The 15,255-nt window shown below is 45.4% G+C and overlaps 1 protein-coding gene across 8 annotated transcripts in view; it reads right to left on the bottom strand.

Annotated features, from left to right (window-relative positions):
* Positions 1-474: 474 nt before the first annotated feature.
* The window catches only part of DGUOK (deoxyguanosine kinase), a 33,554-nt gene continuing 18,773 nt past the window's right edge, over positions 475-15,255 (bottom strand). For 3 of the 8 annotated variants that reach the window (XM_027967013.2, XM_012173656.4, XM_060412352.1), the window contains 4 exons: positions 11,327-11,514; positions 7,338-7,485; positions 1,836-1,951; positions 475-1,248 (listed from right to left, as the gene is read on the bottom strand). In XM_027967013.2, coding sequence (XP_027822814.1) covers positions 1,014-1,248; positions 1,836-1,951; positions 7,338-7,485; positions 11,327-11,514 — 687 coding nt within the window. In that variant the 3' untranslated portion in view covers positions 475-1,013. Of the gene's footprint in view, positions 1,249-1,835; positions 1,952-7,337; positions 7,486-11,326; positions 11,515-12,230; positions 12,295-15,255 lie in introns of all 8 variants that reach the window. The other 5 variants (XM_042248098.1, XM_004006083.5, XM_042248100.1 and 2 more) reach the window with 4 other exon arrangements.

Raw genomic sequence — 15,255 nt, 5'->3', positions numbered from 1 at the left:
GTGTTTGGAGGAGGCCAGAGTGCCAGGACGACCAAGCCCTAAATGTCATATGCTGAACTCCTAAGCTTGTGATTTATTCTCTTCCTCCTTCCCTCCTTTTCTTTCATCCAGGTTCTTCAGCTTTGGGACAAAGGTCTAAGTACCCACCCCACCGCCCACACCAAGAGTGCTGGATGGGGAGACACAGAGACGCTTCCTGGAGTTTGAGCTCCATTTCCTAGCTCTGAGGGCTCTCACTTCACATCCATCCACTCCTGAGTCATTTTATTCCCCTTCTTCATGCCTAAGGCAGAGCTTGGTCAGGGTTCTGAAGTAGTCCCTGCCCTGGCATGTCAGAAGGAACCAATGAACACACAGGGAAGTCTGACAGGTGAAGGATTTAAAAGCAAGCAAGGACTCTTCTCAAGTGAAAATGGCTAGTCTAGAGGGGAGCTCAGAGCAGTAGATAAAAGATGAAATAAACGAACAACTGGATTAACAAAATCCACAGAAGCATAGATTTTATTTAAGAAGTCCTTGAGATACAAAAGAAGACTAGGGCTAGGTCTATAGCTAACAGAAGCTTAACCCTCTGCGTGTCAGAGTACTCTAGGGGTGGGAGCAGGGGACAGAAAGGTGGGTGGCTGGGTATTCTCTGGCTTTAGAAAGTCAGAGAGCCCAGATCCCAGCTAGAACATCCCAGTCCTGGTTATAGATTCTTTACAAAGGTGTTTACCTGTGGGAAAGAGAAAAACGAAAAGTTAAATTTCACATTTTCAGGAGACTATACACTAGTCCATCCATAATGCATGTGTAGCCAAGCCTTCGAGTTTTTTTGTGAGGAAGAGAACACAGGTATGGACAGGTAATGTGACCTGCCCAGGGTATCAAGTGGCAGAGCTGGAGTGAATCCAGAAGTCTCATTTCCCTAGTTCTAGAATACCTCAGACGAGGAAGTCAGCTGGAAAGCACATCTTACAAGGCAAGTATTTAACAATTATTAGCCCCAAATACTTTAGAGAATAGAGATTATATTAATAACTTATCCAAGGCCCCACAGGCTTTGGAGTGTGACATGCTATTTGAGGCGCAAGGCATAGAACCCATAGTGAAGTTCTGAAGTGACAGAAGTGTAAAGAAAGAAAAGCAGGCGTTAAGGTCTTCCCCACCCTCCTCATGAGCTCTTCTTGTATGGTTACTTCTTCCGAAAAGTCATCATTGACATCCAATACGAGCACTGGAATGTTCAGCAGAGCCTCAGAGTGGAGCCTGTAAGAAGCACGAGTATTTAGGGAGCAGAAAAAGGACGGTAAGCTTCACATTCTCACCAGTCTTAATAATTCAGAACAGATCTAAGGTCACAGGGCTTCTCAGGGAAATTTCATGTAAACAGTTTAAAAAAGGAATTCAATAAAGTTGGCTGGAAAGATGAGACTGAAATTTCTCTTTAGTCTGAAGACTGATACTGAAGGTCGGGGCCCCAAACAATTTAAATGGACAGCACACCAAGCCTGAAGGGAGGAAAGGCTGAAACCAGGAATGTTAACTTAGTACACACTGACAATTTTTCAGCCCTTTACCCTGAGCCAACTACTTCATCATCAATCACCAAGTTCAGTCTAGGGGCATATCGAAAAATAAAAAAAAACTGGGAAACAATCTAATAAAAAAAGTTTCTTGGAATATATAGATTATATCCAGTATTAAATTTCTGCTGGGGATAATACTTGACAATTCCAACCACTTCCAGGACATTCTGAACCTGCTTAAGGGGCTGCGTGTTCAGCTGCCTGTATTTTAATGACTGGCTGCAGGAAGGCAGGCCTCTGTCCACTGGCGCCCTCTTCTCCACTTACGGGGTTGTCTTGTGGACAAGCCAGGCTTCGTGTTGACCATGAAGCTGCTCCAGATAGGCCAACTCAACTTCTTTCTCCTCTTGCCTGCCCCTCCGGTGTAGTCTCTTTAAACAAACCTGAAAGACAGTCCCCAGGCTCTGCTGAGCTGCTGGGTTATCTCGGCTGTCGCAGAAGCTGGGGGCTCTCAGGCCTCCCTGCTGCGTCTATCCCGGGCGCTAGTGCTATGACATCCCTTCTGCTGCCTTGTCTTCTTAGTGAATCACAGGTTAATGGCAAACATCATCTACCCTAGGAACCTGGGATTATTATTTTTTTCCTCCTCCCTGCCATAGCCAGGAAGTCACTGAGTTCTCTTTCATCTCTCTCCAGCTGGTTCTCTCCTTGCCCCTTTCTCACCCCTGCCCTGGTCAGGGCCCCAGCATTTCTCACCTGGACCATGGAGCAAGAGCCTTCTGACTCTGCCTCCTGGAGGCAGTGAAGTGTATGGAAAGAGCACAGGCCTTAACGTCAGAAAGTCCAGGATTAAATTCCCATCTTCGCCAGGCACCAGGGGCGTAAGCTTTGTGGGCTTCTACATCCTCTCATCAACCCCATGGGTCACTGTGAAGACTCACGGAAGGGAGCCCATCAGTTCCAGGCAAATGCTGTCTTTTCTCCTACTTGTCCTGCTCACTCCACCCTTCCAGACTACTGCAATATACAGCTGTCCCTCAGCATGTGCAGTGGGGGCTTCAGGGGGGTTTGTTCCAGGACCCTCTGTGGGTACAAAATTCCAACGCTGCTAGAGCCCCTTATGTGTATGAAATGGCAGTGGGCTCTCCACATCAGGGGGTTCCATGTCTGGACCCGGAGGGCTGACTCTAACGGTACGACTCTCCTTGCTTAAAGTACCTCACAGGGTGCTTATCGCCTTTAGTCCCAGGTGCAAGGAAGTACGAGTAACAATATTTACAAAAGGGTAAGTAATTTGAAGTCATGTCATATCACACATTCACTCTGGGGCAGAATGCAAATTCTGCATAGGTCACAGTTCAAAAAATAAAAAAGTGAGGCTTGAGACTCACTTTGTCCCTCAGTCCTTCCAGAGCGTGCATAATTCCAGTCTGTCTTCATCTGATCAGAAAATCTGAAGCACAATGGCTCAGGGAATGTCACCTTCTCCTTTACTGGTCACACAGGGCCATTCCCAGAGTCTGGCCACTGCTCCTAACTCTCCGCTCTTGACATCCTTAGCTCCTTCCTCCCCTGAAGCTGCATGTGACCTCTTGTCTGCAGTACAGACCAAGCTCTTTCGCATCTCAAAACTTTTGTTCTGAATGTCTGCTTTGCTGAATTGCCTTCCTTCCTCTCTGTGCGTGGCAAACACTTCATTATTCAGTGTCATCTGTCCTGGGAAGAACACGTAGATTAACTCACTGATTTAGGACTTCTCTCTTTCAAATAGTTGAGTTTTATTCCCAAATGTAAACTTTTATCCCCAAATATACTGTATAAGATTCCCAAAGGTGCAATCTTCACTATTTCCCTCTTGTACCATCTTTTCTCTAGGGAAAGAAAACCATATAAACAAATTTCATTTATGATCTTCTGCCCAACTTTTCAAATTGATTAACACAGGTTAACAGTCTAACATGCTAATACTTTTAGCACTTATCCCTTCTCATCTCTTTCCCTTGAATCAAGAACTGTTCTAGAGTTAGATGAAGCCCTTGTCCTAGGGAGTCTATAATTTAATTGGATAACAAGTAAACAACATATGCACAACAGCAAATCAGGTGCCCTACTGTGAGGTTTGGATCTTAAGCACAGAAGTCAGATAAGGAAGACAGCAACTGGGCTGGGGCAGTCAGAAGAGCTTCCTGGAAGAGGCAGGGGCTCCCCCTTCATCGCTGGCACCAGCTTACTCAGCACCACTCTGAAAGCAGGCCAGAATCTGTCTGGTTCAGGGCTGAGCACAGGGCCTGGCAGGACAGGTGGTCAACACATATTTATTGCACATACTCAATTGAAAGTTTTCATTTCTGACCCGGCCTATCTCTGTGGACCTCCTACTTTCACCTTTTTCTCTACCTTCCTTCCCTCCGAACCTTCTCTTTTTCCTTCTGTCATTCTGTCCCTACATCGTTTCCTCATTGCTGACTGCTTCCAGACCTCTTCGCCATTCCCTTGCCTCCCCATCACACGCTTTACGGCCCTGACTATCCACAACCCAGTGCTCCACCCCACTGATGACAGATGTTAGTGACTGTTGCCTACTTTCAGAAAGATTTTACACATATAGTCTTACCTCCACTTAAAAAATATATATAAAAGGTCTCCTATTACACACTTAGTTCTTATTTTTCTTAAGAATATATTTTGAAGATTGTTATATGTCAGTATAGTACCTTCCAGTTCTTTTTCATGGCTTCAGAGTTTTTCAGTGCATCGATGGAGCATAATATATTTAACTGGCCTCTACTGATGACTATGTGGGTTGTTTATAATAATTTGCTATTGTAAACAATGCTGCCCTGCACATGAGCCATTTTGCCTATGTGGGAGCATATTTATGGAGTAAATTCCAAGAAGCATGATTAATAGGGCAAAACTATGTACCCTGCTAGTATACACTGCCAGACTGCCTCCTTAGAGGCTGACCAATTCACATTCCTGCCAGCAAGGTAGCTTCAGGGTTTCTAAACATAGCAAAGCTACCTAATTTTCCTGAGAGAAAAATATTATCAGAATTAATGAAAATGCGTATTTTTCAGAATGTGACATTATGTTTTCAATTATATACTAGGGCAGAGCAATTCTTTTTATAAAAGCTATAATTATTCATTCATTGCTGGCAGGCAAACCTGATGCTAAAGTCTCTCCTGTTAAAATAGGCTAACATTTCCCTGTGCACTATTAATTTACTTAAGAGAGCAAACTTTTCTTCCCCCACCCAGAAGCCTAGGTAAACTTCTATTTTGAACATTTGGTGTAATTCTTGCTGTACTGATATGGTTACAAGTTCTTAAAAAAAAACAACCACCTTGCGCAAACAGTGCTTTAGTCTGGTTCCTCTTTACCTTGGTCCTCATGGGGAGGACACGCTGAATGTGAACAGGAAAGACAGTGCGGCTGGAAACGGCAGCCGCCTGCTTCACTCCACCCCACCCTCCTGGAAGAGCTGCTGTTTGGACTGCCTGAAGTCAGAGGCAGCAATTGGACAGGGATTGCTAGTGGCTCTGACCACTGCACTTCCCAGGCCCCACACCCAGGTGCCACTTGTCCCAGGTCTTTGCAGCACTCGCTGTCCAGGCTGCAGACATGGCCTGGCTCTTGGAGGCACACTGGCCAGCTGCACTCTCTCTTGCTGATTCTTTGGGGCACTGAGGCCCAGCCATTTCTCTTCTGATTTCTTTCTTTTTTTTTTTTTTTTTTACTGTTGGCTAGCTTGCTTTTTACAGGTTAGTGAAGAGTAGGTAGGAAGGAGCAAAATGCCCTACTCAAGCTCATCACATGAGCTCTAAGCCAACATCTGCCGGGACTCTGCACTGGGGACTGGGCGCTCACACCACTTTCTACATAGAGATGTTTCACTTCTGTTCTGCTCTCTCACAGTTCCTCTGGGTCTCACAGCAGAAATCAGGAGTGACTTCAGGGGAAGGATATCAACATTCTCGGTTCTGGTGCCATCAAAATAGCACCAAAATCCCCATCCAATCCCAAAATAAGTACTTTTTTTCTACCATCAAGTTGCAGTAATCCTTAATCCTTCAATCCTTATTCTACCCCAGCTGAAATACCTCAATTCGTCTCTCCAAAAAGATGTTATCAGCCACACCATAATAATTACAATCATCACCACCACTGTTATCATCATTGTCCCATCTCACAAAGTCATTCCAAGTACACAAAGACGTGAGGAAGACTTTCTTCCTTCCGTGCTGGGTCCCGGTGTCCCAGTAGGTTAGGTCAGGAACCAGGAAAAGGTTAGATGTCAGTACTTTCAATTCTTCTCTTAATGCTTAGCCCTTCAACCTACAGCTGCTTTCAACTCTCCATCCCATGAACGCCTACTGGAAACCTGTCACCTCTTCAAATCCAACCACAGTCTTCACTCAGTTCAAGTCCACAATGCTCTTACCTCATCCTTGGCTCAGGCCATGAGCCTTCCTGGGGGCCAGGACTTTCCTCTCACCATGAACCCTACATTCGGCTACCTCAAACCATCCTTTTGACACGGCTCTCCTTTTTCCCTAAACACTGGCACCAATGCCTGCCCCTACAGTCCAGTCACCTTCATAACTGGTCTCTTCTATTCCTGCTCCCAGGAAACGACAACTACTTCAAGAAGTGATAAACATGCGAGGCTGCCACCTTCAGCTTTGCTCTTTTCACAGAAGGTTCTCAGCCCTCTGGCTTCACTGCATCTCCAGTTGAGTTTCACTTAAACCTGAGACCCTATTTACTTCCGTGGACTCTCTTTATTTCCTAACAATCTTCAGAAGCTCCCGACATAAAGAGCCCCGATGCCTGGTCCCCTTCACACCCAGGGCCCTCGCCTGCTGCCGCCCCTGCTGAGGCCAGGCCCTCCCATCCGGTCCTCTCCCCTCTGGCTCCCGGGGGTCTGTGTCATGGGGGCTCTCCCACCCATTTTCTGACCCTGGCCAGCCTGCTCTCAGGCTCCTTCCTTCCACAAGACTTGGTCATAAACCTAAAAGCCTGGCCTCCAGCCTGAAGAGAACGCTCCCTCCTGAGACTATGTGCTATACGTGGCATTTGACTGTATGTCAGATATCTGTCTAAAAAGGTGAGAGCAACACAGCCCTCAAAAATACCCCCCAGCTTGACTCCCACTCCAGAGGAGCCCTTTGAGATCACGTGTCTGCGACACTGGACTGGACAGACAAGGACCCTTCCAGGGAAGGGTTTCCAGGGCCTGCCCGCGGTTGGCAGAGCCAAGGACCCCTGCCGTCTCCAGAGACTCCACACCACCACCCTACTGTGTGCTGGGCTGGCCCCATGGTCCAGGTCGGAGGTCATGGGAGGCAACTCCCACAGTCCATCGTGCCTTACCAGTGGCATCCTTCAGGTTCAGAAAAGCAGACAATGAATTAGGAGAGCATCAGGATGAGGTGAGGAAAGCCTCTTCATCCTCCTGACATGCTAGTCAGGAAACCACCAAGACCACAGTGGACTCTGACGGCCCAGTTAGAGGGAAGGAAAAGCTGAGGCAACTGGCTACAGGTTCGCTGGTCAGAGGGTCAAAACTGTGGATCCCAGTGATAAAGCCCAATCCTCTCTAGGCGGTCGCTACATCAAGAGGAACCCTTCAGCCCCCTGCTGCAGGAAGCCTATGGGAACTGGGTCCTTGTGCTAGAATGGGAGGGTGCTCACCCACTGCTCTCCATGCTCCAGGTAATACCCACAACCAACTTTCTCCAACTGGAAAATCAGAGGCTCAGAGAATGTCACCTCTTAAGTTTCATATGGTCCTAATGTTTAAGGCTTTAAATTCTGTCTTACCTGGGGAGCAGCCTGGAGGTAGATGAAGCCATGTAATCTGAGCCGGCTGGCAAACTCCTGCAGGAGAAAATAATGCCAGTCCTGATAGATATGCCATTCAATGTCACTGAGGGACCCATTTTCAAAAAGAGTCTTTGCAAAGATATACCTGGTTGGAAATGTAGGTGGGATGGGTGAGGGGAAGAGAATGGGAAATGGAATGAAAGGCAAAAGAAAGCAAAAAAACATTAATAACAACTTGTTCCATGTCTGTCCAAACCACTTAACATTTTTGGTTCCTTACTGATTTTTAAGAAGTCTGAATTCTTTACCTACAACTTTCACTCAATACTGAGAATAGCATTTAAACTTTAGAGGCCAAAATCTCTGAGTGGATTAATCCACTGGAAGAAAAAGGGCACTGAAAGACAGTCTCACTGGTCACTAACAATTTCCCCTCCTGGAAACCAGTCAAAAGATGTGCAAATGGTGCAAGTAGACTCAGACTTTTAAGATTTCCTTATTATTACTGTAAGTAAGCCCCCAAACAAAACAACCTAGTATAAAGCACCCACAACTTACTTTAAGGACTCAAGGGTTCTGAGGCTGCAGAGCCATCCTTCGGTCTAGCCGAGAAGCAGAGCAGGAACTGTATTTAAGTCATGTCCCCTATGGAGCAGGAAATGCATTTCCTACTAACTGCAGTATCACCAAGAAAACAAACTCGCTTCCAAAGCAAGCCTCCTCTACTTCTGAGCTTCTAATCCAGATATGAGAAGGCTAAATCTAAAATTCAATCTCATTTTGTCCCTAGCTTACTTCCATAACTAAAGGAGCATCTGGTAAATAGGAAGTCGGAGCTTACTAGAAACCATTGTTTCAGGAGGGGCAATTCTGCTTTCCAACCTCAGGCATCTTGATACAAAACACAGTTTACATCAAGCAATGAATTCCAGTTTCTAAGGCAATACTCAGCAACTGGCTACTTTTGGAAAAATGAAATTCGAAAGCCTTGTCTATGAATGGCTCAGGGAGGTATACACCCCAAGTCTGCGAGTGCTGCATAAGAGAAGGGGTTGAAGAGTCACCCCTGACCTGAGCCTGACCTGGCTTCAAAATTCACTAGCTGTGTCTCCAGGCGCAAGTCATCAAACTCTCAGGCTGCTTCTTCCTCTGTACATAGATACCAGTTGAACCTAATTCTTAGAGTTGTGAGAACTGTAATACTTACAAGGCGCTTACAACAGTGACTGACAGATACTATTAAAGACACCTTAGTTGTCACTGTAACTACTTCATTGTTAGGCTATGAAGGCACTAATTTGGGAACTCTAGAAGCCAACTCTTTCAGTCTGAAATGGCTTACCTATAGCCTAGCTGAAGGCAACAAAGAAAAGAGGTGAATTTCTAATTCAGTATCTGAAAAATGTTTTCAGCTTTTTCATAAGTAACATGGAAATGAAGATCTTACAAAGAGCAAGTAAATATCTGTTACTTAGTCTTATAAAAGGCCCTGGCCCTTTTCTGAGGATGAGCACTTCTTTATTTCTCCAAAGCTGGCAGTGAAGGGGCGAGAGGATGTAGAGGCCACGGCGGGCGGTGCTAAGTGCTGAGGAGGGTGGGGAGAGCCCCTGCAGCCTGAAGGAAGGGGCTGCAGGAAAGAGCCAGCTGAAGCACCAGGGCATCAGGGTCCCTGCTCTAAAACCTCATGCTAGTGTTTTCTTTCAACTCAAACAGGAAAGATTTAGATTCTCTCTCCTTGTCATCTACTCTCCCAAACAGGCTATGTTGCTCCTTTGGAATACATATAACACACCTGAGGAGGTGTGCAGTCTCAGAGTTCCCTGTCAGACTAGGGTCACCATGAGGGCAGGAACTGGGTCTGCTCTGCTTACTGCAGCCCCCAGGTCTGACCCAGTGCCTGAACACAGGTGGCATTCAACAAATCTGCTCATTTGCTGAGCCAAATGAATACATGTTTAAAGGAGTGGAGAGGCTCTAAATTACCATCAGGATTAGAGTGTGTAATCAGTTATCCTCTCTGTCTCAAAAATTTCCCCTCTGAAGAAAACATCTAGGATGCTGTAGCTGCCTACAGCACCATCAGCTGTCTCCCTTTACATGTAAATGTCAAGATCGTGTACCTTTTTTTTGGCCATGCCACGCTGCATGAGGGATCTTAGTCCCCTGACCAAGGATCAGACCCACGCCACCTACAGTAGAAGCACAGAGTCTCAACCACTGGACCGCCAGAGAAGTCTGGAGATCTTCTAAACAGATCTTCTAAAGTCCGTGTACTTTCCAAACAAAGTATTTCTAAGGGGTCTCTCACATGTCTACCTCACTAAAGGGCTGAATATCGAAAGACCAATGGCAAGTATGTTTCCAGGCAGGTAGCAATATGTAATTCATCTTCCTAATTCTAGAGGCTAGGCTTAGGAGAGGGGAAAGGAAAATAAATAGTAGTTTATCCAACAGTTGAAAAAACAAAAATCTATAGCTCAACCATTTGCAATTCACATATTTAGCTTTTATAAAAAACAGGCTCTCTCTTGGGGTCCATAGAGAAGGAGTGCCTAGCCTATAGCATTTGTATTACATACCTTGAATGATTTTTAAGTAATGCTTAAAAAAAATCAGAATACATTACAAATATGCCCTTATTTTTCCCCCTCCAGGAGGCTTTATGGGAAGACTAAGAAGTAGAGCTAGTTTTTGTAATCTGGAAGTAAACAGGTAATCAATCTAGCGTCTTGAGAAGTGAATGGACAGGGCTTCTCTGGTGGCTCAGTGGTAAAGAATCTGCCTGAAGGAGACATGGGTTCAATCCCTGATCCAGGAAGATCCCACACGCCCCACAGCAACTCAGCCCATGAGCCACAATTACTGAGCCTGTGCTCTGGAGCTGGGGAGCTGCAGCGACTGAAGCCTGCAGGCCCTAAAGCCCATGCTCCCCAACAAAAAAAGCCACTGCTCCTCTGAGCACCACAACGAAGAGCAGCCCCCACTCTCCGCAAGCAGAGAGAGCCTGGGCAGAGCGAAGACCCAGCACAGCCAAAAACATATAAACAAAATGATGTGAATGGACAACAGAAGTGAAACTTTCCATTCTGATAATTCAAAGGGGCTTCAGAGCTCAACATGCTTTGAGCCACCATCTCACACTGACACAGGTCATTCATAGCCTTCAGATAAAAAACCCTCAGTAATGTCCAGATCGAGGCACCCTCACTTCTTCAAATGGCTGAAACACAAGTCTCAGCCTGGTCTTATGGCAGAACCAGGAATTCTGGAGTATAGACGGACTAGCTCCTCTAGAATCGAGGGGCTGAATTCCCAAGCTAGCCGCTAGCCTTCGTGAAAAGTGACTCCCCACCTCACTCCGTCGGGTAGACAGGACAATGCCCTTCCCTGGACCTATGAGAGACTGGATCTCTCTTATAGACTCTGGCCAATAATAAATCCTCTCACACGACAGAGTCAAAAATGGTTAAATCCAAGACAGAAGTCAATTTTTCAGATGTGCTTCTGCTCAGAAATCCTTTCTTGAAGAATAAAACAAGGATAAATGTATTTCTCCTATCATTTTAGAACACAGATTTTAATTCCATCTGCTTTTTTCTTCAAGGTGATAGCCAGTCACTGACTCATCTGGTTTGCTAGAACATACGCTGCTACTTAAGTGTCTCTTTCGTGCCTTTCTGCATGTAACGGTTATACTAGGTAGCCACCAGCCTGCTTCTATGACAGAAAAGAAGAAGACAAGGTAACCAGTGCCAATGTGAGAAATTAAATGCATTTAGTTTATGAAAAACACAGTTTCCTTTCTTGACATGTGTGGTAACTGAAACTGTAAGTCTGAACAAATCTCTACAGTGTTGTCTTTAAAAAGAAGACAATTTTTTCAAGGATAACATTCAATGACAACAGCAGTACAGGGTCTGCGCAAGAAAAGAAAACCTGTAGTGCTGAGCACAGAGCCTGTGGCCGGCAGAGGCTCGGGATCTTACCTGTCGCTGTACACAGACCTCTCAAAGATCTGTACTGCCTTCCCAACCTCCAGGAGTTTCTCAGGGAAGGGCTCCAGCTGTACTTTCAGGCGGCTCAGGAAAGAAAATGTCTGGAAGGTGTAGGACCATCGTACTGGCTCCTGGTACATCATATCCAGCAAGTTTCCAAGACTGGTGGCAGCGCCGGCCTAGAGGCAAATTACAAAAGAGGAGAATTTCCTAGGAGGCACATTTTCTTCTCAGCGTTTACCACCCTTCTACCTTGTACCTTGTAATCACTGGGAGAAGCAATTACAGAGGCTTCCTCCCACTAAAAAGATACTGCATCCCACACCAGTTGTGTAGTCGAAGCTACACAATCAAGGAAGAGACTCTCCTACTTTCTTAGGTGAGAATCTGATAGAGTGAGATGACACGCCACCTTCAACATACCAAATAAGAGCAGTGGCAGAACCACCCATAGAATTAGCACATTCATGGATAGATGTGTTTGCAGAGGGGGGCCAGAGGAGGTAACAATCACAATCATCTAAAACTCTACTTGCAACCATATTACTCCTACCACAACACTATGTTGCTTCTCTCTGGGGCTTCCATTTGCGGTTCTTTCGTTCTAAAACTAACCTAGACAAGAAAGTAACTGACTATAAAATCAACCCACAAAATAAAGAGTGCTGTCTCTCTTATGGCAGAGCTACACATTGTTAAAAACAAACACAGGAACAAACAAAAACACACAAACCCCTCCTCCTGGATTCTAGACACTTTACGAGAGGCACGTGAAGACCCACTTACTCAGCATGTGCAGGGGGAATGTGTGAAAGATACTCAGGAAGCCTAGATTCTTCCCTGGGCTCTGCCACTGACTCAGTGCAAAAGTGAGTTTTGCGCAAAGCACTCTCACCTGTGTTCATTTAGTCACCATTAACTGAAGGCCTGTGTGGATGAGGTGCTACATGAGCTAGGTGCTGTAAGGGGTACAGAAAACAAAATCAAGATTTATCTCAACGTTCACTGTGCTATGCTGTCTCATTTAATCTTCAAAACAGCACCATGAGGTAGGTACCACTGTTACGCCCATTTCCTCGAGGAGAACACCCACTCAGAAGGGTGACAGAGCTTGTCTAAGGCTTCATGGTTCAGTGCTGAACGGGGACTCAAACCTGGCTTCCACTAACTTCTTCATTCTAATGCTTCTCCATATAAAAGCGAGCAAGACATGGTTCCTAAATTTAAGGAGCTCATAATGCAAACAGAAAGGCGGTGACAAAAATATGGAAAACTAGACTAGAAAGCAGAACATGCAACAAAGGGGCGCTCACATGTGGTGAGAGAATCTGGGGAGTTTCTGGAAAAAAGCGGCATTAAGCAGGGAAGTAAGTAAATGGTACATGGAATCTCCATAGACGGAAACGGAGATTAAGAAGAAAGAATTTCACGTAGAGACAAAAACCTTGGTGGGGGTGGAGGGGGTGGGGAAGGGAAGGTTAGACAACCATAAGTGGTCCGGTTTCACAGAATATCAACCCTGGATTCCAAAGAAGGGTCTTACCCTTTGGAAGGTTTCATCAGGAGCAATGCAGGTAGAGCACAGCAGGTCACAAAACAACCTCCCTCTTTCCAGTCCCAACCTACAAACACACACCAGCCTCACAAACGGCCCCTGGCTGAGAGCTGGAGGTTGAAGCAGGAGGACAAATTTGGATCTACTGGGGTCTCTGGCAGGGTCACTGGAGACTGTAGGGAGCCCATGGTGCATGGCACAGTCCTGAGATGGCAGGGAAGCCAGCTGACTGGAGTGGGGCACTGCGCTGGCAGAGGCACCAGGCTGACTGGGTGGGGGCTTCTACCAGCAGGCTTTGGGCTACCAAAGGGAGCCTGTTGTAGAATAAAAAACTGTACAGAGGGCTACATGATTTCTAAAGAACCTATCTCAACTACAGAACATGAAGCACATATCCCTTTAGACATAAAAACAAAAAAGGGGACAATCAGTGGAAATAAAAATACTCAGCAATTCAAAAGGAGTGAACTCATCAATGTGCTTGGGACAAGCAGCCTCTCAGGAGACAGAGCTATTGCCAGAAAGAGGAGAAAATGGAAAAAGCTCCATGAGATTCAAGAGACTGCCACACTGATAAGAACAGGTTATCAAAAAAAGGAGCCAGAGACCTCCCTGGAGGTTAAGACCCCGCACTTCCACTGCAGGGGCAAGGGTCTGATCCCTGGTTGGGGAACTAAGATCCCACAGACTGCATGGCATGCCCCTCAACAAAAGAAATGAAGCCATGCTCCAAATGGAACAATATGAAAAGAACATTTTTAGAAGAAAAAAATGCAATTGCCAAAACAAAACTCCCAATGAAGATAGTAACCAGCAGACTGTAAACTGCATGAAACCTGATTAGTGAGTATCAAACAGAATATTGCTTTCCTCATGGCTCAGACTAGTAAAGAATCTGCCTCCAAAGTGGGAGACCTGGGTTCGATTCCTGGGTTGGGAAGATCCCCTGGAGGAGAGCATGGCAACCCACTCCAGTATTCTTGCCTGGAGAATTCATGGACAGAGGAGCCCAGCAGGCTACAGTCCATGGGGTCGCTAAGAGTCGGGCAGGACTGAGCGACTAAGCACAGCACACAGCACATAGAGTATCAACTCAAGAAATTTTTCCTAAGAGAAAAAAGCAGAAAGTTAGAAATAAACAGAAACAGTTTAGGAGATCCAATATACACTGTTGCATAGTGGTAGGGTATCTTTTTTTCTTCTGGAAAAATACATCAAGATGTAATGTCACCTTCTCCCACCCCACAGCAGTTAATACAATTTTGTATCAACTAACTTCAAACAAGAGCTAAAATAATGTGCAACTTTGCAGTACCCATATTTCAGATAAAACTACCTACCCAAAGTAAACAATCTTCTTTCTCCAGTGATGAGCCCTATACAGAGAGGTGAAATGCCACTCCCCTCCCCAAAAGAAGAGATGAGCAGAGGAAGACCACTACTTGGAAGGTCTGTGTCTCCCTCTCATCAAATTTCATTGTCACTGAGAATCACTGTCTAATAGAAACACGACATATCTCTAGGTATTTTAGAACACAAATAGACTCAAACAATGGTACTTTTAATATGGTTTTAGTTCAGGTGAAAGAGAAGCCAAAACCAAAGAAAAAAATTAAAGAATATCTCTGAAGACGTGAGACCTTCCACCAGAGAAATTTGCTGAGTACCAGAAAGGATTTAATACGGATTTACATATGTGGCTTTCATATTCTCTCTCTCTCACATACACACACACACCCAGACCTATCCTAGCAAGATGCCAATAATTCATAAAAACAAAACAAAAACCTAAGGAGGGGGGAAATATTAATTTCTTACATTTAAAAAAGGATCAGAACCACATAACACTTCCCTACAGCAGAAACCTAGATAGTTTATTAAAAGGCAGAGACATTATTCTGCCAACAAAGGTCCCTATAGTCAAAGCTATTCTGGTATTCATGTGTGGATGTGAGAGGTGGACCATAAAGAAGGCTGAGCACCAAAGAATTGATGTTTTTGAACTGTGGTGTTGGAGAAGACTCTTGAGAGTCCCTTGGACTGCAAGGAGATCCAACCAGTCCATCCTAAAGGAAATCAGTCCTGAATATTCATTGGAAGGACTGATGCTGAAGCTGAAGCTCCAATACTTTGGCCACCTGATGCAAAGAGCCAACTCATGGAAAAAGACCCTAATGCTGCGAAAGACAGAAAGCAGGAGAAGGAGATGACAGAGGATGAGGTGGTTGGACGGCATCACCAACTCAATGGACATGAGTCTGAGCAGGCTCCAGGGTATGGTGAAGGGCAGGGAGGCCTGGTGTGCTGCAGTCTGTGGGGTCACAAAGAATCAGACACGACTAAGCAACTGTACAACAACACAACA

This window comes from Ovis aries, chromosome 3 (genome assembly GCF_016772045.2).
Source record: "Ovis aries strain OAR_USU_Benz2616 breed Rambouillet chromosome 3, ARS-UI_Ramb_v3.0, whole genome shotgun sequence".
Classification (NCBI taxonomy): Eukaryota; Metazoa; Chordata; class Mammalia; order Artiodactyla; family Bovidae; genus Ovis; species Ovis aries.
Note: the sequence above shows the minus strand (reverse complement) of the source record. Positions and strands in the feature narration are given on the sequence as shown.